The sequence below is a fragment of the Peromyscus maniculatus genome, chromosome 23, assembly GCF_049852395.1.
Source record: "Peromyscus maniculatus bairdii isolate BWxNUB_F1_BW_parent chromosome 23, HU_Pman_BW_mat_3.1, whole genome shotgun sequence".
In the NCBI taxonomy this organism is placed as follows: domain Eukaryota; kingdom Metazoa; phylum Chordata; class Mammalia; order Rodentia; family Cricetidae; genus Peromyscus; species Peromyscus maniculatus.
The window spans coordinates 394301-421323 of record NC_134874.1 but is presented as its reverse complement, the minus strand read 5'-3'; the positions used below and the strand labels follow the sequence as shown (position 1 = coordinate 421323).

At 46.2% G+C, this 27023-nt stretch overlaps 1 protein-coding gene across 8 annotated transcripts; it reads right to left on the bottom strand.

The window, feature by feature from the left end:
* Positions 1-1090: 1090 nt before the first annotated feature.
* Lrcol1 (leucine rich colipase like 1) lies at positions 1091-26350 on the bottom strand. 8 transcript variants are annotated; one of them, XM_076561195.1, is made up of 7 exons: positions 26228-26348; positions 25920-25996; positions 9453-9563; positions 8582-8692; positions 6815-6940; positions 6583-6705; positions 1091-3135 (listed from the first exon to the last, which is right to left on the bottom strand). In XM_076561195.1, exons 4-7 carry the CDS (start codon positions 8678-8680, stop codon positions 3025-3027), a joined length of 459 nt encoding a protein of 152 aa, XP_076417310.1. In that variant the 5' UTR covers positions 8681-8692; positions 9453-9563; positions 25920-25996; positions 26228-26348; the 3' UTR covers positions 1091-3024. The 8 variants fall into 8 exon arrangements, with proteins under 8 accessions (XP_076417310.1, XP_076417312.1, XP_076417314.1 ...); XM_076561197.1 differs by lacking the exon at positions 26228-26348 and adding an exon at positions 26119-26204; XM_042268348.2 differs by lacking the exon at positions 1091-3135 and adding an exon at positions 5443-5680 and having other exon boundaries at positions 26228-26340.
* Positions 26351-27023: the final 673 nt, after the last annotated feature.

The window sequence follows — 27023 nt, the reverse complement described above, 5'->3', positions numbered from 1 at the left end:
AGAGATGGGAGAAAAAGATAAGTGGGGCAGTTCTTGTGTTGCGGAGAGAGGTGGAACTGGAGATTCAGCAGTGGTGAGGAACAGGCTGATGTGGGAGGCCTGCGCTGCCACCTGAGGCCATGGTGATATCCAGGGCCTGTGCTGCCACTGAGGGCCATGTCTGGGTCCATGCCTTACTGCCCCCAGGGTCTATGTTGATGGCCGTGGCCTCTGTTGCCACCAAGGGCCGTGCCGATGTCTGTGGTCTAGGCTGTCACCTGAAGCCATGATGAGGGCCATGCTGAGCTGACCCTGCCCCTCAATGACCACAGCAAGGAGAAAGCACCAGCATGAGAGAGCTGGTGGGCCAAGGTGAAGGGTGCGGAGTAGGCTGACCAACTTAGCGACCACCCAGGCCCAGATCCAGTCCTTTGAGTTGGCCCACCCCAAAACCTACCCCCTCTATGAGTTGCTGAAGTGTGTGAAGGGGTCCGTCCTGCAGAACCATAGCCTCAGGGTTGCCATGACTCTGAGCAACAGCAAAACACCCGAGAGGAGTTTCAGTGAGAGTTTAGTGTTGATGGTGTAGCAGAAGCCAGAGGCCTTGAACCAGACCAATGACTCATTGCAATAACCATTTGCAAGTAAAGCTGTTTGGGCCAAAGGGTCTACTGAGTGACACATCGCAGCTTCCAATGCCACTACGACAAGAACTATGTGATGGAGAGGCAGGAAGGACAGAAGAGTGGCAAGAGTGGCGTGGCACATGCGTGGCAGCACTGGAGACAGCAGTGATGGGTGTGAGAGGCGGGGCAGTTGATAAAGGAGCAGGTCACTGCCCAGAGGGGTCAGCAAGATGTTGTTGGTTTGTTTTCATTTTAATTTTTTATTTTCTTTTGGGGGAGGTTACAAGGGTGGAGGGTGAGTGTGGAAAGACTGGGAAATGAGTGGGATTTAAAAAAAAAAAAAAAGAAAGAAAAAAAAAAAGAATATTTTGTCCACGAGGTATGATCACACATTCCTTTGATCTCAGTAGAGGCAGAGGAAGGTGGATTTCTGTGAGAACATACCATGTTCCAAGCCAGCCAGGGCTCCACAGTGACGCCCTGTCTTTTTTTTTTTTTTTTAATTTTTAATTTTTTTAACGACTTTGTTTTTACATCTTCTGCCAGAGCCCTGACAAGGGTGGGATTGGGGACTGCTCATAGGGCCCTGTTCAAATGCCACAGGACTGCCGGGGCTGTGCAGAACCACTTCAAGAGGCCACAGAACTCACCATTAGGTGTGAGCGACCAGTCAAGGGTGTCCTTTAGCTAAGATCATCCACGTGTCTAAGGGGTTCATGTGGACAGACAGCCAAGGGACACATTTCCTCAAGACCTGAGCAAGGGAAGAGCAGCCCCAAGCTCATGCAAGATCCTCACAGATCCTTACCGAGTACTGGCACCTCATTAGTGTGGTGTTGACTCTCAGGTAGGACACTCCTTTCTAGATGATTGCCTTGGATGGGCAAGACTCACATTACTTTCTGCTGTTGGGGCATCTCTGTGAAAACCTGGGCCCAGTGAGTATCCCTGCAATGAGGACACAACACAGCTGGTGATGACCCTTGGCAAAGAGTTCATCAACTAAGCCACTGGAATTAGGAATTTTACAACAGAACTATAATTCAAGGCAAGTCTGGACATGCCCAGTCAGCCTCAGGAGGAACAGGGAAACAGAACTGGCCCATTAGACTCCACAGCTGCCCATGTCATGTGTGACTCTCAGCTCTCACTGACCTGCCTGCAGCTGGCCTCCCGCCAACAGCCTCCTCAGCAGCTACCAGACACCAACTTCCGTGGAGACAAAGGAGCCGTGGGGCTGGGCTAGGACATGATGAAATGTCACTGGGAGGGGATAGACATTGTCTTGGATCCAGTGGGTAGCAGCAAGAGACCTCTGAAAGAAACTGCAGTCTGTATGAAGTAGCTGATGCTGGGACAGAAACCTGCTCTCAGAAGTGGAGGCGTGATCAGTACTCCTCCAGCTGCTGCGACTGCGTGAAATCACCCCCAAACAACACCCACTTTATTCGGAGGTGCTGTGAGTGAAGACTAGAGGTCTCCCCATCTGTGCCCCAGCTATAAAACTGCCCAAGTCTGAGTGCTCTACTTACCCCTAAGAGGCTGTCAAAGCTCTGAGTAACTTCCCAGGTTGCCTTTCAGCAACTCCTGCCTCAAGTGTCTGCCTCATAGCATCTGATAAACTCACATGCTCTTTTTCATCGCTGCCTGGGGTCTTTCCTCACTCATCTAGTCAACAAGTAGATTTTTCAGTTCCGCCTTCACACTAAGCTCTAAACTTGCAAGAGGGGCCCCTGGGTGCCTCACAGAACAAGTCCTCTTCTTGCAGCAGCCTCACCAGCCTCGCCTTCTTGTGACCTGGCAGCTTGGGCTCTTGTGGTAACCCCACAGGACAGGACAGTGGCCCTGCTAAGCTGTGTTCTGTGATGCTAATTGTAGACTTCAGTCTTTCCTGACATGAATAAAACATGTGCTGAGCAACAGCCACCCCCATTTTCACCAGCGTGTTATTAAAACCATAAAGCACTTCTGAGGTACAATTGCCCTGGGCAGGCTCTCCAGGGATCAGCATCATCACCCAGCCTGCTGTATCTTGAAACAGCCCACCAGTTTTTACTTTCCATGGACCAATCTTCTGTCTCAACCCTCACCCTGACCTCTGACTGCAGAGATCCAATGCCTGTGGCGACTTTGTCTTCAGAGGCTTCCAGCCTGGGGTTCCGCAGAGCTATGGCCCCTTCTTCCTTGTGTTTGTTTTACAACCCACTTGGCTCGAACTGAAGCTATTCAGCAGGAAAAACAAGTGTTGCGGGGCAGATCTTCACAGAGAAGCTTGGGCCAAGGGAGTCTGCTCTGCCGCTGCCTGTGTTTTATTTTTTTCTCAGACGCCTTCCTGCCAAGGTGTTTCTGCTCTGCAAAGGCCACAGCACCATCTCGTGGCTGCGTTTAGAACAGCACAGGGTCTTGAACTGGTTAAAACTCACTGGAGGTAATTTCTAAAGCAAACATCGAAAGCCTGTGACTCAGGGCACCTGCTTGCTTTACTCCTGTGTCTTCTACACTCCCAGGTCACGGTTTTCATCCTGTAGTCCTGTGATTTAAAAAAAAAAATAAAACTAGGCCGGGGGGTGGAGGGTGGTGCATGCCTTTAACTACAGCACCCAGGAGGCAGAGGCAGGAGGATCTCTGTGAGTTCCAAGGGCAGCCTTGTCTACAGAGTGAGTTCCAGGACAGCCAGGGCTACACAAGGAAACCCTGTCTCAAAAACAAAAGAAAAAACAAACTCCTCCAACCAGGTATTAAACATCAAATTGACCCACAGGCTGTCCTGCCCTTAAGAGGACACCATTACCAGCCGATTACCAACCAGTCAGCACCAGAGCCCTAACCTGCTGACAGATTCTTTTGCATATTTGCCCTGACTGATCCTCATGTGATAATCCATAAGGACCTGAAAAGAGCTTGGGGCTACAGTAGCCTCCCTTTTGGGCTGCTAGCATCCCTAGCAAAGCCTGCTCTTTTTCCTAGCATTCATCTGTGGGGCACTGGTTTATTGTTATTTTGAGACAGGGTCTCGTTTATCCAAAGCTGGTTTTGAACTTACTATGTACTCCTCTTCTGTCACTCTCTGCTCATGTATTTTGGCTATTCTGGCAGGCAGCAAGCCCAGTGATCCCCCAGCTTCTGCTCTACACAGCATTAGGTTACAGAAATGCACAAGTCTTCAGCTGGCTCTTTATGGGTATTGACATTTGAATTAGGGACTGTATTAGTGTTCTCTAGAAGAACAGAAGATATATGTGTGTACACACACACACACACACACACACACACACACACACACACACACACACACACACACGGAGGTGGAGGTATTTTTTAGAGTGGTTTACAAACTGTGGTCCACCTAGTCCAACAATGGCTATGTATAACAGAAGGTCCAAGAATCCAGTAATTGTTTAGTCCATGAGGCTGGATGCCTCAGCAGCCTTCAGGATACACCAGGATCCCTAAGAAGTAGACTCTAATGTCAGTGAGGGAATGAACTTGCTAGCAAGACTGAGAGCAAGCTGACAAAGAGAATAAGCTCCCTTCTTCCATGTCCTTTGTGTATGCTGCCAGCAGAAGGTGTGGTCCAGATTAAAGTTGGATCTTCCCACCTCAAAGATCCAGATTAGAAGTGGGTCTTCCCACTTCAAATTATTTAATTAGGAAAAAAATCTCTTGGGCCAGGCATGGTGGTGCACACCTTTAATCCCAGCACTTGGGATGCAGAGCCAGGTGGATCTCTGTGAGTTTGAGGCCAGCCTGGTCTCCAAAGTGAGTTCCAGGACAGGTGCAAAGCTACACAGAGAAACCCTGTCTCAAAAAACAAAAACAACAACAACAAAAAAGAAATGTCAGCAATTATTAAAAATTGTATATTACCACTTTGAAATTGTACATTTATATAGTTTGTCTTATAGTTGATGTAATAAATGTATTAATATTAAGCTAATAACCAAAAGTCATCTTCTTTTGTGGTACTGGGGTACAGCCTTGAGCAGGCCAGGCTGGGCCACATCTTGTGTTTGAACCATTTTCTTGAAGGACACTAACATCTCAAACTCTTTTGGTGATTCCAACAGCAGCCTTGTTCATATTATCATCTCCACATTCCTCAGCAATGCGCAGGGAAAGTCAGAAATGGGCACAAGACCCTGAGGACCAGACAGTGCAGGAAGACCAGAGACTGGGAGAGTCCCCCTCAAAAACCCAGCAGCCAAAGTAAAGCATGGCAGAGGTCCAGGGCACTAGATATGAGGGGTCTGGGAAAATATCAAGCAGGTGTTGGACTCATGAGCCGAAGGGAACTGGAGGACCCCCTTCCACAGAGGGCTCATCAGGAAGAGAGGAAGAAGGAAGGGCACACAGGCACAGCCAGCTCAGCATGGACAAGTGTGGGCAGCAAAGGTAAACCTGGGTCAGAGTTGGAGGGCTAGGAGGACCTCAGCAGCTCATGTTGGAGAAGCTGACAAATAAAGACAGCCTATATGGAAACAGGTCTGGTGCTCTGGAAAGTCCAGCATGGCTGACCCTGGGGCCGGGACTAGCTTGTGTTATATAGTATGGCTACAGGCAGTTTGTTCAAGGCAAACTTTTCCTTTGGGATGGCCAACTTACGTTTACCTCCAGTGACAAAATGCATGATCACAGCTTTGTCATGGAGACTGCTGCAGGATGGCAGGGGCTGGTGCAGTGGCCATCCTGAAAGTTCTGCCCCAGTCTCACTCTTCACAAGTAATAATGGCCACAGAGCCCCGACTGCTACAGAGCTGAGCAGACCCAAATGGGTCTTCAGTGTTTCTAAAGATTTTCATGCTTTTATTATTGAAAAAACATGGGCTGGACAAGGTACTTCCTCATCAATCGGTAGTTTTTATTTATATGCAGTAATTTTGCAGCAATCCTATGATTTGTCCCCAGAAGCTTCATGCTGTAGGACTCAAGTTCATATTAACAATAAGCAACAGACATCTCTAATTCCTACAGATTACCAGAACCCCAAAAGGGGAACAGTATGGATGTGAGCAGAGCACTCTCTGTTCTCTGAAGTCCAGTTTTAGTTCTGTGTCGCACAAGCTCATGTTCATTCACTAAAGGACAGCAAAGATCAGAGAGAAAAATCTCATGAGCTTGATCCTAAGCACTAACCACAGCACCCTTGTCCAGGCACGGACACTGTGGATGAGACTACCTGACTCTTTCCTTTATTTAAACTGTGCCAGGATGTCCCACGTGGTAATCAAGGTAAAGCAGACCCAACAGACGGGGCTCTCCTGGCAGGTGCCTATTCTTAACCTTAGGAGCCATAGACCCCTGTGCACCAACAGTATTATGATGTCTAACAGCAAAATATGTACTTAACTCCACATGGCACCCGCGGTGCATGAAGCCCATGCACAGTCACGCTGCTGACTCCCACAAGCCCCCATCCTCCATAGCCATTGTTCTGTGAGCTTTTGTCCTCTGGCTCTGCCAAGGGCCAGTAGAGAGTAGAAGAGAAGGAGAGAAGTCGGGAGACCTTTTCTGCTTGGCAGTTGTAATGGTTTCCTTACTTGATAGACACCACAGACAGACAGACAGAGACAGAGCTATGAGACAGAGACAGACAGACAGAACAGACAAATACAACGCATATGCACAGCTATAGTCACACGCTCTTGTGGGCCTGAAGACTGGTTCTGTCTGTTCCAGCTCTTGGCAGTTCCAACACCAGCTGCTTCCTGACTTGCAAATGTCTGGTCCCTCCAGGTGGGATCAACAGGCCTTTATCATTGTGTATCTTCACACCCAGAGGGCTCAGTGCCTGGTCCAGGAACCGTGCCCCCCTTTCCCCCAGTCTGCTCCAGCTGTCTCCTCCACTTTATGGAGGATATGGACACTAACTACAGGCAGCCGCTGTGCCCTCTGTTGGTGGGATTTGGTTTTACACGCAACCCTCCACCCCTCCTCCCCTCTACAGCTTCAGTAGGTGGGGGTTGGGATGGCAACTTACCACTGGCAGGCACAAGGCCAGCAGGCCAGTTCTCTTTGTGCAGCGGAGAGGGCTGTTCTCGCTCAGCGGGAGGCAGCACAGGCTCCAGCACTCCGAGTGGCTTTGGCATTTGTCCCCTTCTTGCTGGAGAGAGATGGTCAGATATCATCTAGCCCCAGTGAGGGTGTCCCTCTCACCAGGGACCCCGCCCCCGTGGAGTGGCCCCTCACCTGTCCCCTTGCTCCATGCTCACCTTGCGCCAAGATACACACTGCAAGAAGATGGACTTGGCTGAGCAGAACTTGTTTGGCCTGTAGCTGGTCCTGATACAGCACTTGCTGCGGCATTCTGAGTGTTCTTCACAGAGGTGCCCGTTTGCCTGTGAGGGAGTAGGGGACCAGCATTCTCTGCTGCCAGGGACCCCCTTCCCTCTACCACCCTTGGGGACCCCCTATTCCCCGCCAGGGGCCACTTCCTCTAGCTCATCCAAAAGCAGGTAGGAGTGGCCAGAAGGTGTCCCCTGCTGGTTTCTCTCCCTCCCTAGGTGTCACTAGGGCCCCAGTCACCTTCCTCCAGGGCACACATTGCAAAAACACAGTCTGGGCGGTGCAGGATTTCTATGGGTTCAAGCTGTTGTGACACAGCAGTCCCTCTGACACTTGGGATTGTGCTCAGACATCTTTCAGACCCCCTGAAACTTCCAGATTCTGTTTACCTACGCCAGGGCAGTTGGGCAGACCCAGGCCCCAGAACTGATTCTCCATTCAGACTGCCTCCACCCACTCTGGCTTCCTTAAATCAACTACCCTTCAACTCAAGACATGTTGTCTGACCTGGAAAAGGGGAAGACAGAAAAGGCAGATGGTACTAGGGAAGGATGAGGCGTGGGGAGAGTGCAAGAGAGCGTGCAGAGTCCAGCAGGAGTGGTAGTGAAGCACACTTTCGATCCCAGCACTCAGGAGGCAGAGGCAGGCAAGTCTCTGAGTTCAAGGTCAGCCTTAGTCTACAGAGTGCATTCCAGCACAGCAAGGACTACACAGAAAAACCTGGTCTCAAAAATAAATAAATAAATAAATACCCCCCCCAAACAAAGCGTTTGTTATAGGCCAGGTGCACAGAAGGTAAGCTGAGGCATAGAAGAGAGACCAAGTGGCAGAGCAATAGGACATAGGCAGGAAGGACTGAATACAAACCTTGCGTGGTCTGGCTCACCTCTGATGCCAGATGAAGAAACTGATCCTCAGAGACAATCACTTTCCCAGGGTCACACAGTTAGCTCATCAGGAGCTAGCAGAGGAAGACCAGGGGGCGTTCCACCCAGATCCCTTTTGTCTTGCTTTTTAAAACAAAAACCCAGCATATTGGCTGTAGGTTAAAGGCAGGGTAACTGCTAAGTCGACTGCAGCCAGAGGTCAGTGAGGAGGCACACCAGGGCACACAGGAGAGAAGGCAGAGAAGAGAATTACAGATCAACAGGAAATAGCGTTGTGTGATTTGAGGGTGTGCGCAAAGGCAACCAGGGATATCACATTGCCCAGAAAGGAGTTGTGGGAGACCCTAGGAGAGTCCCTGCACCCTGCCTTCAGGCATCAGAGGTGAGCCAGACCACGCAGGGTTTGTGTTCAGTCCTTCCTGCCTATGCCCTATTGCTCTGCCACTTGGTCTCTCTTCTGTGCCTCAGTTTACCTTCTGTGCACCTGGCCTATAACAGAGTCCCTGCACCCTGCCTTCAGGAGCATTCTCCCAGTCTGCTGTGTCCTTGGGGCTTCACTGATACGTGGGGTTGCATGAGGGTCAGATGCAGCAGTGGGGTACAGATCTTCAGATATCTTTATGATTGCTCAACTCATGGTCTGTGTTCTCAAGTCCCTTCCCACTGGGCCTGCCCAGATGACCCAGGCCCCTGTCACCTCTGCTCCATTGAGGCCCTGGCTTCCCCACCCTGCCACAGGCCTATGAGAACCAGATCCCAGACTTCTATCTAATAAGCACGCAGTGGGAAGGCATGGCCTGAGCTCACCTGGTGGGCTAAAGTCATCTTTGTCTTCCTGTTCTGGAATGTGGGTCCGTCCCAGAGCAGCAGCAGCAGCAGCAGCAGTTTCCACACCATGGCGGTCATCACACGGTAGGCCTGCCAGGGTTGTATGGAGTAGGCCCTGCTCTTGGCACCTAGCAAAATATCCCCTTCCCTCCCCAGTACTTTCTCTTATGAAATAGCTTTTTATAAATAATTAAATGTATTTTTATGAGCAGTTTTGGGTTTACAGAAAAAAAAATGTGCACAAGGCCTGGGACTGTGTTTCAGTCTGTGGACTGATAGTCTAGCACATACAATGCCATCAGTTTGATCCCCAGCAGTGCATAAACATGGCATGACTGTACTCCCAGCACTGGGAAGTAGAGGCATGAGGATCAGAAGTTCAGGATTATTATTATTATTATTATTATTATTATTATTTTACCCACATAGCAACTTTGAGGCCAGCTTGGATTATGTGAGACTCTCTCTCTCTCCAAACAAACAAGTAAAAAAACTTATGCCACGCATCTTTAATCCCACCACTTGGGAGGTGGCAATAGGAAGATCTCTGTGAGTTTCAGACCAGCCAGAGCTACATAGTGAGACTCTGCCTCAAAATAAATAATAAATAAATAAACAAATGGCTGGAGAGATGGCTTGGTGGTTAGGAGCACTTGTTGCTCTTGCAGAGGACCCAGGTTCAATTCCCACCACCTCCATGGTCGCTCACCGTCATTTGTAAATCCATTTCCAGGGGATCCAACACTCTTTACTCACTTCCTCAGGTACCAACATACACATGGCATACATACATGCATTCTGGATACATGCACAAAATAAAAATAAATATGCAGGTGGTGGTGGCACACACCTTTAATCCCAGCACTTGGGAGGCAGAAGCAGATGGATCTCTATGAGCTCCAGTCCAGGCTGGTCTACAGAGCAAGTTCCAGGACAGCCAGGGACACACAGAGAACCCCGTCTTGAAAAAACATAAACAAACAAACAAACAAATAATTAATTAATTAAAACCAAAACAAACCCAGAATTGTGGAGAAAATAGGTTTCTAGTTCTCACACATCTGCTTTCTTCCTCAGTCCCATGTTCTCTTTAGTAATATGTCACACTAGTGGGGGGGGGGTGATTACACCAATGAACAGACAGGGACAGACACACTACTGCCCAAATCCAAGGTTCACACTGGGCCTCACACTTGTCAGTCACATGCTTCAGATTTGGACAAATATAAAATGACATGTCCACTGTTCACTATCAGCACATCACACAGAGAATTACCTGCTGTTCCTGCTCACCTTCCTGTAGGCAGAAGTTTCCCTGTTCCAGCAGCCATTCCCAAATTACCACATAGAGGCTTATATTAATTGTAAATGCTCAGTCAATAGCTCAGACTTGTTACTATCTCTTACACTTAAATTAACCCATATTTCGCCAGGCAGTGGTGGCAAAGCACCAATCTACTTCAGAAAAGATAATGGGCATTGAAGAAACTCTCTATGGAATTTGTTTTCTTTATGGCAAAAGCTAGCCATATGGGCTAGAAACTGCCCTTGCTTCAATTGCTGACAGTTACTGTGCAAACTGGACCAGCAGGAGCAGACGTGTCTCACTGTCGTGAAAAGCCTTAGGTTATTAAACATTAAATGCCATATTCTATAGGTCTTTGAAGTGTTTTAAGACTATCTATCTCAATATGCCTGTTTATGACCTTGAAAACATATCTAACATGACTATAAGTTTGACTATTATAGATGACTATTAATCTGTATTTCTTCATTATACATTACATTTTTAAATGATCTGTATAAACACAATACCTTAAACAACAGTAGAAATATACATACAGTATAACAAAATTAACTTTAAATTTGTATCAATAAGCCAAAATCCATGCCAATATAAAATAATTAAGATTAATAGAATTTTTTTTGGATTAAAGTAGATTCAATAATGTACCCTTTTATCTTAACTTTTTTTTTTTTTTTTTTTTTTGCTTTTTGAAACAGGGTTTCTCCGTGTAACAGCTCTGGCTGTCCTGGAACTCACTCAGTAGACCAGGGTGGCCTCGAACTCACAGAGATCCTCATGCCTCTGCTCCCAAGTGCTGGGATTAAAGGTATGCACCACAACTACCAGGCTTTTATCCTGTCATTTCTATAGCCCCCTTTTTCTTTTCAAAACAAGATCCCTGAATCTAATCTCCTTTGTTCAGCCTTTCTCCTGACTATTAACAATAACAACTTGTATCCAATCCCCCCTTAAATGATAATAAATATCCATGACCCATCTTTTGAGAATGTGGGCATAGTTCTCTGCTGATTGGGGGTGCTGGTAATCTTTGAGGGGCCCTGAGAAAATTTAGGGTTATGGTCAAGTCCTGACTGGAGTATTCTGTGAGGCTAGATCATCTTAGCCAGCAGCCTGGAAGCTGTTCTGGATGCAGAACTCAGAGGAAACTGCAAAAGAGGCACTCTGAAATGTTGGATCATCTGGGACATTTGTTCCCATTGGAGATTTTTCAGGGGGTTCCTCCTCGATCAAATCTGATTTTTCTTAACCCGAAATGAATCCACAGCCTCTCATTTCCTGTGGAAATAAAAGCATAACGTCTCTCCCAAAGTAACACATCTTTTGACTTAAATTTTGAAGTCAAGATAATTTTAAAATATATAGGTTGGTTTAATATAGCAGTTTTCATAATCCAAGGTATTTCAGCAGCCAAAAAATTATTTAAAGACAACACAATAATATACATAATCCAGACTCTCTGTGTATTTTCTATCTTTATGTGGCTTATTATATATTTTTATTACTCTAGTTCTTTTTTTTTTTTTTTTTTTTTTTCTGGTTTTCTTGAGACAGGTTTTCTCTGCATAGCTTTGGAGCCTGTCCTGGAACTCTCTCTGTAGACCAGGTTGGCCTTGAATCCACAGAGACCTGCCTGCCCCTGCCACCCGAGTGCTGGAATTAAAGGTGTGCACCACCACCACGCAGCACTCTATTCTTTTTTAAGGACTTTCTTTCTTTTTTTTTTTGTGATATATATTTTTTATTTTACAATACCATTCAGTTCTACATATCAGCCATGGGTTCCCCTATTCTCCCCCCTCCCACGCCCTCCCCTTACCCCCAGCCCACCCTCCATTCCCACCTCCTCCAGGACAAGTCCTCCCCCGAGGACTGTGATCAACTTGGTAGACTCAGTCCAGGGAGGTCCAGTCCCTTCCTCCCAGACTAAGCCAAGTGTCCCTGCATAAGTTCCTGGTTTCAAACAGCCAACTCATGGAATGAGCACAGGACTTGGTTTAAGGACTTTCTTTACCCTTTTTCTTTTCTATCCCAAGCCTACTTGTATTTTTAAACACACTATGACCTGTTCAGAAGTTCTTTTTGTCTGAATCTGTCCTTTGTGCATCTGTAACCTTTTTTTTTTTTTTTTTGTCTGCATGAGCAAAAAAACTGCTGTATAACTTAGATCATGGCATGCTGATACTGCCTCTCCCCCCAACCCCCAACCCCACCTCAGTCCCTGAGAGGCTAGTCTCATGATGGAGGTACGTTTATTGCCAGTTCTGGGAGCCATGTTTACCGCCCAAACTATAGGGAGTTTCTGGGTCCATGCCACCCAGAGTAGTGTGCTGCTGGCTGCTCATAAATTCCATATAAGCGTTTGGTAGTAGGACCTCTTAAAAGAGTCATCCATTTTTGCCACTAACACCAAGCCAGGAAGCTGTCTCTTAAAGGAGTTGTGCCTCTGTTCACTGCCAGCAAGCAGAGCCCACAAGAGAAAAGACAGCTACCAAGAAGCCACACTTGACTCTGTTCTTGTGTGTCTAGAATCCTTTTTTAAGGCTCGTCAGGTTTTATGTGGAAATTTCAGCCCCACATTGGGTACCATATGCAGGTAGAAGTTTCCCTGTCTGGGCAGCTGTTTCCACATTATCACACAGAGGCTTATATTAATTATAAATGATTGGCCAATAGCTCAGGCTTGTTACTAACTAGCTCTTACACTTAAATTAACCCATATTTCCATTTATGCTTTGCCACATAGCTCATCCTCCCCCCTGCCCACTAAGACTATTTCTGGTTTTTCTCTTTTCCTGTTTCTGTAGTTCAGTTTTTTCCAGAAGGCTCAACCTGGAACCACAGTCTGTGGCTTTTCAGAATGGTTTATTTCATTTAGGTTAAGGATCTTCTGTGTCTTTTCCTGATTTGATGCTCACTTCCTTTTTTCCTTTTTTGTGTGTTTGTTTTGTTTGTTTGTTTTTTTGAGACAGGGTTTCTCTGTATTCCTGGCTGTCCTGGAACTTGCTCTGTAGATCAGGCTGTAGACTCATAGAGATCCACTTGCCTCTGCCCCTCTGCCTCTGTCTCCTGAGTGCTGGAATTAAAGATGTGTGCTACCACTGCCCAGCCAGTTCACTTCCTTTTAACACTGAATGGAAGCTTGACTTTATTTTTAAAGATTTATTTACTTATGTTTGTGTGTGTGTGTGTGTGTGTGTGTGTGTGTGTGTGTGTGTGTGTTTACCTGTGGGCAGATACCAGAAATCAACCTTGGTTCTCTGGACATAATCAACCTTGGTTTTTTGAGAGAGGGTATCTCACTGGAACCTGGGCTGTCTCTGCCTCCCCAGCACTGGAACTAATTACAAGAGAATGCTGCCACATTGAGCTGTTTAATGTGGGTCCTAGGGACGGGACTTAGGTCCTTGTGCTTATATAGCAGACACTTTATTGATTAGGCTGTACATCCAGCTTGACCCTGGACTTTAAATAACCCTTTGTCCCATTGTTTGAAGGGTTATTTCAAACAATTAATTAAAAAAAGATTTATTTTATGAGGATATGTGTTCTTCCTGCATGTATGTGTGTATACCACATAGATGCCTGGTATCTGTGGAATTCCAGAAGAGGGCATAGAATTCCCTGGCCCTGAAGTGAAGTATGGTTGTGAGTCACCATGTAGGTGCTGGGAACCAACAAAAACAGCATATGCTCTTAACTGCTGAGCCATCTCTTCAGCCCCTTGTGTTTGTTTTTTAAGGCAGACTCTCAATGTGTAGCCCAGGCTGGCCTCGAATGTATGATCGTTCTGTCTCAGCCTCTCAAGGGCTGAGATTAGAGTTCTGTGCCATCAGGAGTGGCTACTGTCATTAACTTAAGCAAGTATCTGTTGTTAAAATGGAGAGTTTGAACCTAGATGCCCGTCAACTGAAGAATGGATGAAGAAAATGTGGTACATATACACAATGGAGTACTACTCAGCAGAGAAAAACAATGAAAGCATGAAATTTGCAGGGAAATGGATGGAACTAGAAAAAAATCATCCTGAGTGAGGTAACCCAAACCCAGAAAGACAAACATGGTATGTACTCACTCATAAGTGGATTCTAGATATAAAATAAAAAACAATCAGACTACAACCCACAGAACATGGAGGCTATTATATAGCATGGGGGACCCTAGGACGACTGTGGCTTATAATAAATTTTTGTTTTACTCAATTACTGAGCAAGCCTCAATCAAACATTTCACTATTAAGATAAGAATACATACTGTATCAATCTGATAATAGAAAAATAAATAAATTAATTAATTTTAAAAAATAAAAAAGAAAAGAAAAATTTTAACTATTAAAAAACAAACAAAAACAAATATATTTTACTAAAGTAAAAAAAGGGGAAAATAGGGACTCATCATTCCTCTCCACATTCTATTCTTTCCTTTGTTTTATATATTTTAAATTTTTATCAGTGGATTCTGCTGGAATATCTGATGCAGATAAGCACTGGAGGGCTCCTGCTGCAAATCACCCTCTGGAGCGATGGAAGGATCTTTCTACTGGCACTTGGAGGACCTGATCTAATGTTGGTGTGGGCCCGGGGTTCTGTTTATGTCTTTCCTCAGGACAATGAGGTTCCTCTTTGGATTCCTGAGCACAGAACGTGCCCTGTGGCTGCTGCTGAAGCCCAACATGACAGAGACCTATTGGGTTTTCATGAAAAACTCTACCCTTCTGATGCCAATGGGGATTGAGAGCCCAATATGGCCAGCTTTGGCAAGCATTAATGTAAGCCTAGGAACTGTAACCATGAGGTTGGATTCTCCAGAAGAGCTGCCAGCTTAAGTCGTGCTGGGATCAAGAAAAATGGGCCTTGGCGGTTCGTGTTACTGGAGTTGTATCCATGCCAGTGGATGTCCACACGCTCCAGAAGAGAATTTGACATTGCTGCTGCCATTGTTGCTGTTATAGCAATGGTGGCACTGCTGCTACTGTTTCTGGGATTACCATTTCATAATTGCTTACTACAGCTAGCACAGTAGAGACCCTGGCAGCAAAATTAGCTACCACAGTTAGTTAATCTTTCATTCTACTGGGCATGATAAATTTAATTCAATAGTTATATACATTTTGATTGGCTTTGAAAATCATAAATTTATAAACTTAAGCTCCATTTGCTTTTGGGATACCATCTTACAAGGACTCCAATTTGCAGTAAGGCTCATTAAGGAAGGGAATGGCTCAGTTGCCTTTAGCCTACTGGCTATGGGTGGGATAGGACCTCTGTTGGTCTTTTCTGTGTTGAACACACAGATTGCAAGACCAGTGCCACTTTGAGATCTTTGGCAGCAGTTAACTCTGCAGCTCACACACGATTGAGCCTGTATGATAATGAGTATTCAGAGATGGGTAATGTCTGGGGGAATGCTCACCAACCTAAGACAGAGCACCTGTGTGGCCTAGGCAGGCGTCTCCATGACCGGTAAGGTGACCTGCTGACGTCCCACGCAACCTAAGTCAGAAGCTCATTTTTTAGTAAAAGGGGGACCTGTAGAGCCCTGGCCCCCGTTTTGGGTAACTGTTGCCTTGTTTGCTGACCTTGACCTTGATATCCTCCCTATGCTAATTCCCTGCCGGGTTCCACCCTCCTGAATGCTTAAGGGAAGTTCCTTGTCTGTGTATCCTGCATAATGGGCATTAACAGCTTAGATGCAAGATTGTAAAACATCGGTAGTGAACTTCTACCCTCCAGGGTTCTCCCATTGTGCTGTAAGCCTGTATTTAAGACCTCTTTCCTCATTCAATAAACAGCATTTGGCATTAAAAAAGAAAAAATGGAGAGTTTGCCCGTATGTGTGGATACATTGGCCTTCAAGCTCCAGCTGGCTTTCCCCCAAGCTCCCACAGGCCTCTCTCAGAGGAGCCTTCTCTGATTGGCCATGCAGAAACCCTGTTTGTGGTACATGTGGGTTTTTGTTTGTTTGTTTTACTGTAAGGGATCCAACACCTTAGTTTGTGCACATCTCCAGCTCTCCTTAGGAGCTCATTCCATGGAGCCAAGCCCTATCCCTCTGTCTGGCATGTTATGGCACTCAGATGTTCACTAAGTATATGACCATTCATTCTCTCTGGCATCCCTCTCCTCTCCACAGACAGATGAGCCTGCATTGTCTGGGGTGATTGGGCATGGCCTGGGAAAAGGCCAGAACCCAGACAGTGGCCGTCAAGAAGCTACACAGGACTTTTAAAATGAAATTATGAGGAAGAAATCATATTTCTCCTCCTGTTAGAATGGTAAGGGAAAAATATAATAGACAAAAGAATATTAGAAGCAGTAAGAAAATTTAGAAAATTGCCAGACAAGATCAACTTAAAACACATGCTAGCCACAATGACAGAATCATAGAAACTAGGACCTCCCTAGCATCATCGGATAACTAAGTTATTTAAGATGAAGAAAGGTAACAATTAGTGCTCAAGTCTTCATGGATAAGGATGTCACATCCTGGCCTCTGGTCCCTCTCCACATGTGGTTTGTACTGAACATTCACTGCTGCAGCATGAACATTGTGAGAAGGGCCTCCGGGGTTTTACTGGCAGGCAAATGTCCCCTCACTCTAGACCTGGGTTATGTGTAGTCACTTAGTAGAACAAGGAAACATCCCATATGATATTTGCAGTAGATATAAACACCAGGACTACAGCCTTGGCCAGAGAGTTGTTGATGTGCAGAGGGAAACTACATCCAACTATCTAAATCCTATCTGTATTTCCAGGTAGCAGTAATGGTCATCTAGGAAGAACAGAGGTTTTCATAAGTAATTCAGGAACTGGCCCCAGGGGCTCAACTCTATCTTTCCAGCTAGAGATTAGAATTCTTGCTTAACATGTGTGAGACGCTGGGTTTAGTCCTCAGCATCTAAAGAAAAAAGGTAACTGGTGAGCTGAGAGAAGCTGATCATATGAAAGACTGGCTCTTGAGAGCCAAGAGTGACCTGTACTGCAATCCCATAGTTTAAGGAAAGCAGGGGGAGGTGGCTGGAGAGATGGCTCAGTGGTTAAGAGGGAATTTGCTGCTCTTGCAGAGAACCCAGGTTTTGTTTCCAGAACCCACATGGCTGCTTACAACTGTCTGTAACTCCAGTTCCAAAGGATCTGGTGCTCTCTTCTGGCCAGTTATGCATATAGCACACAGACATACATGCAGGCAGAACACTCATACACATACAATAAATATTTTTTTAAAGAGGCCAATTCCAAATGGATTAGACTAACTCTGAAAGGCAAAGACAGGAAGGAAGAGAGGCCAAATGAAGGAGTGTAAAATCAGAAGAGTGCCATCCCTCTCCCTCCTCACAGGCACTGAGAGCTTCACAGCTCCTGAAGTGTGATCCTAATTAGTCTTATCAATAAAAACCAGGAGTCAAATATAGGGGTAATAACCCGAAAGATCAGAGAAGCAAAGCAGCCACCAGTGACTTCTTACCTGTTTGGATCCTCAGACCGAAAGGGAGCCTCTGGTCTCCAGGCAAGCTTTATTTGTCAGAATACAAACAAAATATCATACAATACTCTCCGGAACTGTTTCTGCTCAGTCTGTTCTTGTTGTAGGTCATGGCCCCTGCTTCTTTGTGTGTTTTTATTTTGGTGTGCCCTAAACCTTGAATGGTGTGCTGTGGATGGCCTGGATTCCTTTGTCTCCAAGAACAGTGTCTATTCATCTCAACAAGCAGTTAATGGGCCTGGACTGGTGCAAGTCTGATTCTGTGTGCATGGCATAAGTAGGGAACTGCTAAGTGCAAAGGTTACTAGGTATTCTGGCAGAGTCTGTGTGCAGAATTTTGGAACTTTGGGACATGCCTCTTTCCCTTCCCTGCCCCTCTCACATCTGGCTACTGTGGCCTTGAGAAGTATAACATGTGGCAGCTGCCCTTCTCTCAGGCAACAAGACACAGTGCTTCCCTTTCTGCCCACGAGTAGCTCTTTCCTCTTCACCTCTGAACCTTCAGAGTCACTTTTCAGTTTTCTGTGCTGTTATCACTGCTATCTGTGAGAGGGTTGTTCTCATGCCAGAGGCTGCTCTGAGTTGACAAAGCGTGGTGTGCTGGTGGGACGAGCCATAGAACATCTTTCCTATCTTCCCAGAATGGAATAATTCTGCCCTCATTGCAATCTAACAGAAGATAAGAAATATGCCCAGTGTGACTACTTGCAATGTCACTTGTGGGAGCCTACAGAGGTTTCCTAGTAAGATCTGAGCTTGCTTCACTAGCAGGGCTGCATAAGAGGATGACTGGACCATGGGCCTGGGTACCAGGTTTTGGAAGGGTCTACACTTGGCTGTATCTAGAAAGGGGGAGGCCTTTTGCCTCATCTCTTGGCATTGTTATGAAAAGCCCTTTTAAATAAAGTTCTGGGCCAGTGGATAAGGATCCAGACCCTCCTGAGGCTATCCTGTGTTTCTATCTGTCTCTCTCCCCTCTATCCTTCTATTTAAATCTCTTATCCCTCACTCTTCAAGAGTACCCTGCGGGAAAAGGTGGGGACTGGTCCCCCACAGTCATACTATGAACATTCAGAGAAAGAGCCTCCCTGAAGGTCTCATTTTGTGCCCAGGCCAGAGGGCTGTCCTTTGAGCAGTATTTGTGAGCAACCCTCCAGGTCATGTCATGCCAAAGTGGTGTGTGGCTGCTTATGGGAGGGGCAAATTGGATTCCATTTTTTCTCTCAGGCCACATTCTCAAATGACAAGAGTCACAGCACACTGTGAACCATTTAAAGCACATAGCTCCATGGATCTTGAACTTAGCATGGACATCACCTATGGTAGGTCTAAAGCACCGACCATGCCAGAGGAAACCCCACTGTGGAGCTGGAGCCAGGCTTCCCCATGCTTGATGTCCTATGGCTCAAAGCTCTTTTGGGAGATTCCTTGGGCCTCTGGCTCCATTATAGAGAAGACTCTCCAAACACTACAGTGCAACAATGTGAACCCCCTCAAAGCCCTGGTGTGTCCAAGCCCAGCCTGTACAATCAATCAGGTGAGTCCTTAAAGCTGTTCCTCATGCTCTGCCACCCCTGAACTGACCTCCAACCCAACCCCCATTTCACCTGGAACCCCCCCCCCCCCACACACACACACACAACCCACATAATCTAAAATCTCATGGACACTCGTTCTCACTTCAGCCTTTCCAGGCATGCCAGCCTTGGGGGTTGACTACACTTAGCCATGGATAGGACACAACATTATCAGGGCTCCAATCCAGTCTTAACCATCAGGGACTTCCAGGAATGAGCCTTTTGTGGAGTTGGTCATCTCCTTCGTGAAGTCAGTTGTGCTGTTTAGTTTTTGTCAATTTGATACAAACTAGAGACTCCTGGCAAGAAGGAACCCCAAATGAGGAACTGCCTCCATTAGACTGGCCTTCAGGCACGTCTACAGTGCATGGTCTTGATTGACAATTGACATGGGAAGGCCCAGCCCACTGTGGGGAGTGCCACCCTTGGGTGGTGGTCCTGAGTGCTATAAGAAAGTTGGTTGAGGGCTGGAGAGATGGCTCAGTGGTTAAGAGCACTGACTGTTCTTCCAGAGGTCCTGAGTTCAATTCCCAGCAACCACATGGTGGCTCACAACCATATGGAATGAAATCTGGTGCCCTCTTCTGGCCTGCAAGCATGCATGTAGGCAGAACACTGTATACATAATAAATAAATCTCTAAAATAAAGTTGGTTGAGTTATGACTTGGGGAAAGGAAGAACAAGCCAGTGAGCATCCGTTTTTGTAATCCCTGCTTCAGTTCCCGCCTCCAGATTCCTACTTGTGTTCCTGCCCTGACTTCCCTCAGTGATGAACTGTGATGTGGAAGTGTAAGCCAAATAAACCCTTTCTTTCCATGTTGGTATTTTGTCATGGCAGCTGAAGGCAAACTAGAATACAAATTCCTGATTCATGCTCCACCAGAGCCTCTGGTTTTCAGAGGATTTCCAGTGGTGTCTTGTATGTTTTCCTGTGTTCTTCATGGGAAATCTGTGTTGCAAGGTAGAGTTGGATTTTGTGTGTGTGTGTGTGTGTGTGTGTGTGTGTGTGTGTGTGTGTGTGTGTGTGTGGTGGTGGTGGTGGTGGTGGTGATGGTGGTTTTGTTCTTGTTTTTATTTTTACTTTCCAGACTGCTTGAAGGCACAAGGAATCCTGCTGGAATAAGAAGTTGAAGTTCAAATATTGTTCTCTAGCTAGCATCCCCCATTCTGCTGCTTGTTCTGGATTGGCCCTGATGGTGTGCTGGGACTACAGAATGGAAGATCTGAGCCCAGAAACAGACACAGATTGGAGCATCAGAAGGACAGGGAACCCATACTCTGAGGCTCATGAAGAAGTGGGAATTTCCCTACACAGTTAGGCTGGCCCAGGGGCATTCTCTCCTTCCTCTTTGACTCCTAAATTGGGGACAGGAAGAGAGACTAGGGACACTGGGAAACGGAGGAGGACTAGGGAGGCACAGGGGCTCTGGTTTCTTCCAGCATTCTGTTCCATGCCACAAGCTTGGCATTTCCACTGAGCACCTGCTGTACGAATTGTATAAAATCTACCCTGCCCAAATGATTTCCAAAAATCACCTTTCTGCCCACCAAGTGCTTCTCTGAGGATGAACCCAACCAGAAAATCATCTCAGCAAAGAGTTTCCTCAACAAATCAGTGGGACACATGGTTTGAGTTTTGGGTTCCTTAACGTCAGTTATAGGTATCTACAATAAGCCACAGCTCACTGCATTGGAATATTTCATTCAAGAGTCTGGTTCAAGCCGGGCGGTGGTGGTGCATGCCTTTAATCCCAGCACTCAGGAGGCAGAGGCAGGTGTATCTCTGTGAGTTTGAGGCCAGCCTAGGCTACAGAGCGAGTTCCAGGAAAAGTGCCAAAGCTACACAGAGAAACCCTGTCTGGGGGTGGGGAGGAAGAGTCTGGTTTATTGGTTTTGGAAGAGAGAATTGCAGTCTAAAGGCAGGGTCCTGTTTTGATCTGCACTAAAAAAGAAGAGGAAGAGGAAGAAAGGGGGAGGAGATGAAGGAGAAAGAAAAAAAAGGAAGAAAAAAGACAAGGACCCAGTGGAAAAAAAGGCTTACTAAAAGGACTGACCACTTCCTCTTCTAAAATCCACTTTTATACATCACTTTGCTTTGTGTGTGACAGAAGTTTGAAATGCTTCCCGCTCCCCACCCCCAAAAGCCTAGCAGTTAAGTGACCCTGTATTTGTTTACAAGCCTCTCACTGCCTACTACCCAACCATCAACCTTCATGGTTCTGCATGCTGCCCAACGCTGAGTCTCCTTTTGCTCCAATAAACTCTGCCATGTTCATTTTTCTCAAGGTTCTCTCTTTGTGGGTGAGCGTTAGGACAGAGTCTCTCTTATGTATGGCTGTTATGGAACTCTCTACGTAGACCAGGCTGGCTTTAAACTCAGCTTCTCCCTAACAAGTGTTGGGATTAAAGGCATGTACCACCATGCCCAGCCTCAAAGCTCTCTTTTGATAAGAGGTTGCCAAGTATCTTCACATTGGATACCAAGAAACACTTTTCATTTTTGGCTTAGAACAACAGGATTTACTCTCTGACAGTTCTGGAGCCAGAAGACCATATGCAACTGAGTCATCAGCAGGACTGGTTCCTTCCAGCTGTGGCTCATGGTCGGCATCCTGTGGTCTTATCACTTCAGTAGTAGACCCCCTGTCAAAAGTACTCAGACAGGCTGGGCATCATGGTGTATACCTTTAATCCTAGCACTCTGGAGGCAGAAACAGGCAGATCAGACTAGCCTGGTCTACATAGTCTAGACAGGGAGTTCCAGGACATCCATGGCTACATAGTAATAATCTATCTAAAAAACAGAAACCAAAACACAAAACATTAAAGACCCTCCAAAAAACATTGGCATTATTTGGAATGGACAGCATTGCACTGGGAATCCACGTGTCCTAATAAACTGTGGGTATACCCCTGGAGGTCCAAGTGCATGGAAATTTATTTATTTGTTGTGTGTATTTTATGTATGTGGAGGTCAGAGGGTAATTTTTGTGAAGTCAGCTCTCTCCTTCCACCACGTGGGTTACAGGGATCAAACTCAGGTTTGTGCCCCCAAGTCTCCCCATTGAGCCATCTCTCCAGCCGCATGTGGAAGGTTTTAAAGACAAAACTGAGGATTATATCAGACATGTGGAAACAATGGGTCCCCCCTCCCTAACAATGACTTTTTTATAGTTTTGTTTTTGTTTCTGTTTTCGTTTTGAGACAAGTTCTCGCTGTGCAACTCTGGCTGGCCTGGAACTTGATGTGTAGACCAGGTTAACCTTGCACTAACAAAGATATGATTGCCTCTGCCTCCTATCTAGTACTAGGATTAGAGATTTGCACCACCATTCCCAGCTCTGGAACAATCACTACACTTTCTCTGACTCCATGACTCACAACCTTTCTCCATGGTTCAGTCCTGTGTATGAGTCTGTAGGAACCTCAGGCAAGCTGGTGGTCCTGGTGGAGGCTTCGGAGATGACGGCCACCAGGCAGTGTGAAAGGAGAGTCCTTCCTTCACCATCTCCTGGCTTACAGAGTAACTACTGATGCCACAATGTTTCATACCTCCTCCAAGAAACTTTCTGGCCCCGTGAAACCAACTCTACAGGGCCAGCCTGTGTATAAAACAACTGCGGAGAGACGGCTCTGCAGGGAAGAGTGCTGGCTGCTTTTGCAGAGGACCCAAGTTCGGTTCCCAGCACCCACACCAGGCAGTTCACAACCACCGGGAACTCCAGATTCAGGAGATCCAGTGCCCTCTTCTGAGCCTCTTGGGTACTTACACTCATGTGAACACATACACAGATACAATTAAGTATACATGATCAAAAATAAAATAAAAAATTTGAAAAAGCAACAGGGCTATGAGGCTGAGAAGATGGCTCTCTCCATAAAGGGCTTGTGCTGCTTATGAAGACCTAGGTTAAATCCCTAGACTTCATGTGAAAAAGCCAGGTGAGGGCTGGTGAGACGGCTCAGCAGGTGGAGTGTGGTGATGCATTGTGTACCCTAATAAAATTTGCCTGAAGATCAGAGAACAGAACAAGCCATTAGATTAAACACAGAGACCAGGCAGTGGTGGCACGCACCTTTAATCTTAGCACTGGGGAGGCAGAGATCTGTCTGGATCTCTGTGAGTTCAAAGCCACCCTGGACTATATGAGATTGACTCAGTCTAGGAGAGAAACAGAGCCAGATGGTGGTGGCAGACACCTTTAATCCCTGCATTAGGAAAGCTGAGACAAGAAATGATATGACTGGGTGGAGAAAGGCGTATAAGGTGTGAGGAGACAGGAACTAGAGGCTTTTTTGACTGAAGCTCTCTCTTTTTGGCTGAAGGCTTTTCAGGCTGAGGAGTCGGTGAGGTAAGATGTGGCAGTGGCTTGTTCCTTTGTCTTTCTGATCTTCCAGCATTTACCCCAATATCTGGCTCTGGGTTTTTATTGTAAGACCTTTAGAAATTCGAGCAACAGTGAAGGCTCTTGCCTCCATGCCTATGACCTGAGTTTGATCTCCAGGCCCCACATGGTGGGAGAGGAGAACTGATTCCCACATGTTGTCCTCTGATTTCCACACAAGCCCCCCACCACAGATAGGTACACAGAATAAATAAAATGTAATTTTTTTTAAAAAGGGGGTGCTGGAGGTATGGCTCAGTAGTTAAGAGCATGTGCTGCTCTTTCAGAAGACATGCGTTCCATTCCCAGCACCCATATAATGGCTCACAACCACCTGTAACTCCAGTTCCAGGGGATCCTATGCCCACTCTGGCCTCTGCAGGCAACAGGCATACACATGGTACACATTCATACATGCAATAGAAACATCCACATACACAAATATATATATTTAATATATACATATTTAAAGTAAATATAAAAATAAAGCAAGGTACAGTGGTGGGCATTTGTAATACCAGCGCTGGGGAGGATCCTTGGAGCCTGCTGGCCAGCCAGACTAGCCTAATTGATGAGAGCTAGACTAATGAGAGACTATCTCAAAGCAGTGGAAGACATATGCAAAGTTACCCTCTGGCTTCCACAGGCATGCACACACACACGAACATACACACATCCGTACAAATCAACAACAATAACAACACAACGCAAAGCTGTGATCACAGCCTGAGGCACCCTGGGGGAGCCAACCACAGTCTCTCACCATCCTTTCCAAAAGGTCAATTCTCCATCAGATCTCAGCTTCCATGTTTTTGTTTTTTTTTTTTTTTTTTTTTTGGGAGTGGTTTTTTTTTTTTTTTTTTTTGGTTTTTCGAGACAGGGTTTCTCCGTGTAGCTTTGCGCCTTTCCTGGAGCTCACTTGGTAGCCCAGGCTGGCCTCGAACTCACAGAGATCCACCTGGCTCTGCCTCCCGAGTGCTGGGATTAAAGGCGTGCGCCACCAACGCCCGGCTCCATGTTTTTGTTTTTAAAGATCTATTTATTTTTTACGTGTGTTTGTTTTGCCTGCCTGCATGTATGTATGTGTATGCCAGATGCAGAGAAAGCTTAAGATCCCTGGAATTATGAATGATTGTGAGCCACCATGTAGATGCTGGGAACTAAACCTAGGTTTTCTGGAAGAGCAGTAAGTGCTCTTAACTGTTGAGCCAACTCTCCAGACCCAGCTCCCATAGTTTTTATTTACTCTTCCAATTCAAGACCAATTGTACTTCTTGTTAGTCATGTGACCCTCCCACTCCCCATGCTGACCACTGGCTCTCTTCTTCTCCTATCCCCCGTCACTGCCTGTGGTTGAATCTGCAGCCACAGGAGTGGAACTGACTGCTGGCTGTGGTCTCCTTCCAATTCCCAGACTTGATCCTGTTTTGAGTGCCTGGGTTGAAGAATTTATAGAAGGGTGGAAAGGACCAGAATTCACTCTTGCTTTCTTCATAGCAAGTCAAGAGTCCCAAATGCCCCTTGTCACCAGGTACTTGGGGCACTAGTGTTTCCCCAGCCAAGGTTCAAATTCAGCAAGCATTCATTCCATATAGCTTAATAGCCTTCATATATTATAAATTGAGCCACACAAAATTGAATACCTTTGTATTTCCAACTTGCTATGTTCATTTCATGCTTGAAACCAGGAAAAGATTTTTGTTTTTAAGTCTCAAACTTTCTTATAAGTCCTGACAAGTTCACAGGCCCAGTTTCCAAGTTGGGCAGGATATACCTCACATAGCTCGAGAACACTCTGTTATTGCCTTGAGAAGCTTGGTATAAAGGTCACAGATCACCACTGTTCACAATGCTGATCACAATGGACTACTGATAGATACAAGGATAAGTGGGGCCGGGCGGTGGTGGTACATGCCTTTAATCCCAGCACTCGGGAGGCAGAGGAGGTGAATCTCTGTGAGTTCAAGGCCAGCCTGGTCTACAAAGCAAGATCCAGGACAGCACCAAAGCTACACAGAGAAACCCTGTCTCAAAAAAAAAAAAAAAAAAAAAAAAAAAAAAAGATAAATGGATGTGTTCTATACATACACACCACAACACAGGAAAGCCTTGAGGACACCATGCTGAATAAATCAGGCAGTCATAGAAGGGCGGATACTGTATGACCCCACTAATGTGAGGGCCCTGGAGTCATCAACTCCATCAAGACAGATGGTAGAGTGGTGCCAGGGCCTAGAAAGGCAGTGTTTAATGGGAAGAGATGCTCTGTGGGGGATGGAGAGCTTTCCAGGGACCTTTGAGATCAGGCTACACCCTACTCTAAGTTATTCCATATTATACAAAACGGGTTTTTCAGGCTGTGCATTGCCCTAGAAGAAGCCATTATATAATTAACTTTTCACTTCGTTTTGAGGGAAAAGAGATGATTGCAACCACTGGGTAGACCAGAAACTATACTATCTCCTCTTTCCTGTCAGGTTCCACCCATCCAGGACAGACCAATATGACTTTTTCCTGGGGAAAGAGAGGAGTCTGAGGTAGTGCTGAGTACCCAGTGGTCCTACCTCCTTGCCTTGGATCCACTTGCTCCTCTGTGCAGAGGGAGACCAGCCAAACTGCAGTTTCCAGAACAGACGTCAGCCTTGAAGCAAAGGTTATAGGTTAGCCAAGGAAACAGTCTCTGAGCGGTAGCTCTACTCGCCTCTGCTTCCAGCTTCCTGCCCCACCCTCAGCACGGGACCTCTATGCATGGACATGGCCTACCACCACAACTTCCCTGCTGTTTGCCTCTGTTCCAGGACTAGCCACGCTCCTAGTGGGTGTGTAGGACACTGGCTCTTTGATGGCCACCCCTCCCAAGGACAACACCCACCGTAGGCACCTAGAGTCCTCCTTTCTCAGCTCCCAGGATTCCACTGTCAGGCACCTGTGTCTGGTGCTGACTCCACCTCTGAGTAATAGTCTCGTGTTGTTCTCATTTATCAATGCTTCTGTCTGTTCTAGAATGTGTGGGCTGTTCATTCACTTGAGATTTTTTGCATTTGTGTGTGTGTGTCTCGGGGGACGGGGTTGGAGACTGAACCCAGGGGCTCACAAACATGTGGCAAGTGCTCTACCACTAAGATACCCTGAGGTATAGCTCCAGCACTTCTTGTTACTTCTTTATGACTGACTATGTATTAGGTACTTAGGATCTTCCTGTCTCAGTCTCCCAAGTGGTGGGATTCCTGGTTTTGCACCACCATGCTTAGCTTTAGGCAAATTAAATCAGGCTTTAGCTGAGAAAGGATGACTCGCAAATCATGGCACCAAGATCAGTGGAGGTCCTTGGTGGAAAACAGGAGGGTGTATTCAGCTTGATGATTTCAGCTTGAATTAATGGTCTGAGATAGGCTAAGACCCAGCCTTTTGTTACAAAACATTCTCTAAAATTATGCATTCAGCTGTTTGTTCTAAATTAGGTTGCCTTTGCTAATTAGGCACTGGTCAGATTTAATCAAACGGTTCAAATATGCACATGCTTCCGAAACTGTACTATTAACAACCAAGAGATGGGGGCAACCTACAGGCCCAGGTCTTCCAATAGGATGGAATTATTTCTAGCCTCACCCTGAAGTACTAGCACATGGTGAAGTTAGACATAAGTGTTGTATGTCACAGAAAAATAC